We start from the raw sequence: 2236 nt of genomic DNA on the forward strand, positions 1-2236 counted from the left end.
AGTGTGTGTGTGTGTGTGTGTGTGTGTGTGTGTGTGTGTGATGCCCAGTATATAAAGACCCGCCAAAGAGGGTCAGAAATGGACATCATCAGGACCCTGAGCTGGACAGAGGTGAAAGCATCATTTCCAGAAAAAGATTTCTTGTATAACCTGTGTAAGTAGAATTCAAACATTAGATTTTTATGTCTATCCATGGCTTGATCATTTGTGCTGTAATGTAAATATTTTACATACAAGCATGCATTGGAAATAAGCCTGTTGTAAAGTGATTTTAGAGGAATTCAGTAGTTATTTTAATTAGTTTTTTTTTAATAGAAGTTTTATTTTATTTATCGAGTAATGGTGATTGGGTAATTCTTATGGCTTTCATCAATAAAATCAACAAAAATGAAATTACACCATATAATAATTTATAATATAAAAACATAATACTAAAACATTCTAGTTCTAACAAAGATCATGAAATATATTTATATTTGATTGTACATCAAATGATTATCTGTTACACATAATCTCTGTTAATGACTTTTTATTGAGAGTTTATATGATATTGTCCGTTATGTGAAAGAGTTACTAATTAATATTTCTACAATAGCCGTGACATTACAAAACCTTTCCTTCTTTCAAAGTAGAATATGTGTATAATAGAATATCAATATGAGATTAATAAAGTTACACTGCCATTCAAAAGTTTGGGGTTTTATTATTTGAAAGAAATTACTATTATTCAGAAAGGAAACATCAAAGAATCATGAAAAACTGTATCATGGTTTCCACAAAAAATATTAAGCAGCACAACTGTTTTCAACATTGCTGATAAAAATAATAATATGTTTCTTGAGCATCAGATCAGCATATTAGAATGATTTCTGAAGGATCACGTGACACTGAAGACTGGAGGAATGATGCTGAAAATTCAGCTTTGCATAACAGGAATAAATTACAGTTTAAAATATATTAATTGTAGTGATATTTACAATATTACTGTTTTTACTGTATTTTCAATTACATAAATGCAGCCTTGGTGAACATAAGAAACATGAGAGACAAAAACATTTTAAACCCAAATGAATGGTAATGTACATTTTAAAATAGATTTTAAGTCTTTTAGTCACACTACAAAGCAGTCACTTCTTGTAAGCTGGCAGTGGCACTAATAAAAGACCTATTTCTGGACCCTTATCATTGCATTCCACACGAGTGAGGTGATATCAAAGAGATGAGATAGAAAGAGGCATATTACTTTGAGATAGGATACATCTATTTTTATATCTGACCTGTCACATACCACATAAATGAAGGAAGTCAGCTTTTCTCTCAGTGTTAAACAAATGAAAAAGATAAATAGACTGTTTTTTAAACTGTGTAAGTTAACTGATTTGAACACTCATTCTTTCTAGTCAGTGTTTTTTGGCAGTCTTGGTTAGATTGTCTCTCTTCCCATCCGTGTGAATGTCAGAGTCTCTGCCAGAGCTGAAGATGCCAAACTGGGGTGGAGGAGCCAAATGTGCGGCCTGCGAGAAGACGGTTTACCATGCTGAGGAGATCCAGTGCAACAGCCGGAGCTTCCACAAAACTTGCTTCATCTGCAGTAAGTCCACAAAACGTTAGTAAACTGAATGCTACTCTTAGCTGAAAGTAAAAAAGGGGGTATATTAAATATCAGAATCAATGAAACCAAGTTCAGAGAGGGTTAAGATTTTCCTTAAGATGACACATCACCAGATCTTTCAGGTAAATAATAAAAATAAAAGCATTATGAACAGAGCCGTTTTAGCTCGTTTAAGGTATGTTAAACTAGCAAACAAATAAAGCATAACGATGTATATAAACAAAAGAAAAAATAAACAGTGGGAAGAAGAGCAAAATGAAAAACTAAACTAATTATAAAAAAATATAAACATGTGCATCCTTTGGTCCATTAGTATATTTACTCTTTAGTTTTATATTAAACTATCAAATGTTTTGTTTAATAGCATCAGTATATATTAGGATGGAGCAATATGCTCCCAGGAGTGTTATTTTATTATCACTATACTATTATAATTTTTAATTAGATTTTATTTTTATATTTTCTGTTTTCATTTTGAGTTAGCTTTATTAATTTTGTTGTGTTTTTGTCATTATCCCCCCCCCCCCCCCCTTTTAGTAATTTTTGTTATGGTTTTAGTTTTAGTTAACTATAGCCCTGGCCTGTTAGTAGATGGCTTACATCAGTCTATCTGGAATATCCATG

At 31.7% G+C, this 2236-nt stretch overlaps 1 protein-coding gene across 1 annotated transcript in view; it reads left to right on the top strand.

Annotated features, from left to right (window-relative positions):
* Positions 1 to 141: 141 nt before the first annotated feature.
* The window catches only part of LOC107719789 (cysteine and glycine-rich protein 3-like), a 9901-nt gene continuing 7806 nt past the window's right edge, over positions 142 to 2236 (top strand). Inside the window, exons 1-2 of the mRNA XM_016527305.1 lie at positions 142 to 154; positions 1462 to 1591. Of these exons, the coding sequence (XP_016382791.1) occupies positions 1480 to 1591 (112 nt within the window). The 5' untranslated portion in view covers positions 142 to 154; positions 1462 to 1479. The remainder of the gene's footprint in view (positions 155 to 1461; positions 1592 to 2236) is intronic.

This window comes from Sinocyclocheilus rhinocerous, unplaced genomic scaffold, assembly GCF_001515625.1.
Source record: "Sinocyclocheilus rhinocerous isolate Xijiao unplaced genomic scaffold, SAMN03320098_v1.1 scaffold60, whole genome shotgun sequence".
Classification (NCBI taxonomy): domain Eukaryota; kingdom Metazoa; phylum Chordata; class Actinopteri; order Cypriniformes; family Cyprinidae; genus Sinocyclocheilus; species Sinocyclocheilus rhinocerous.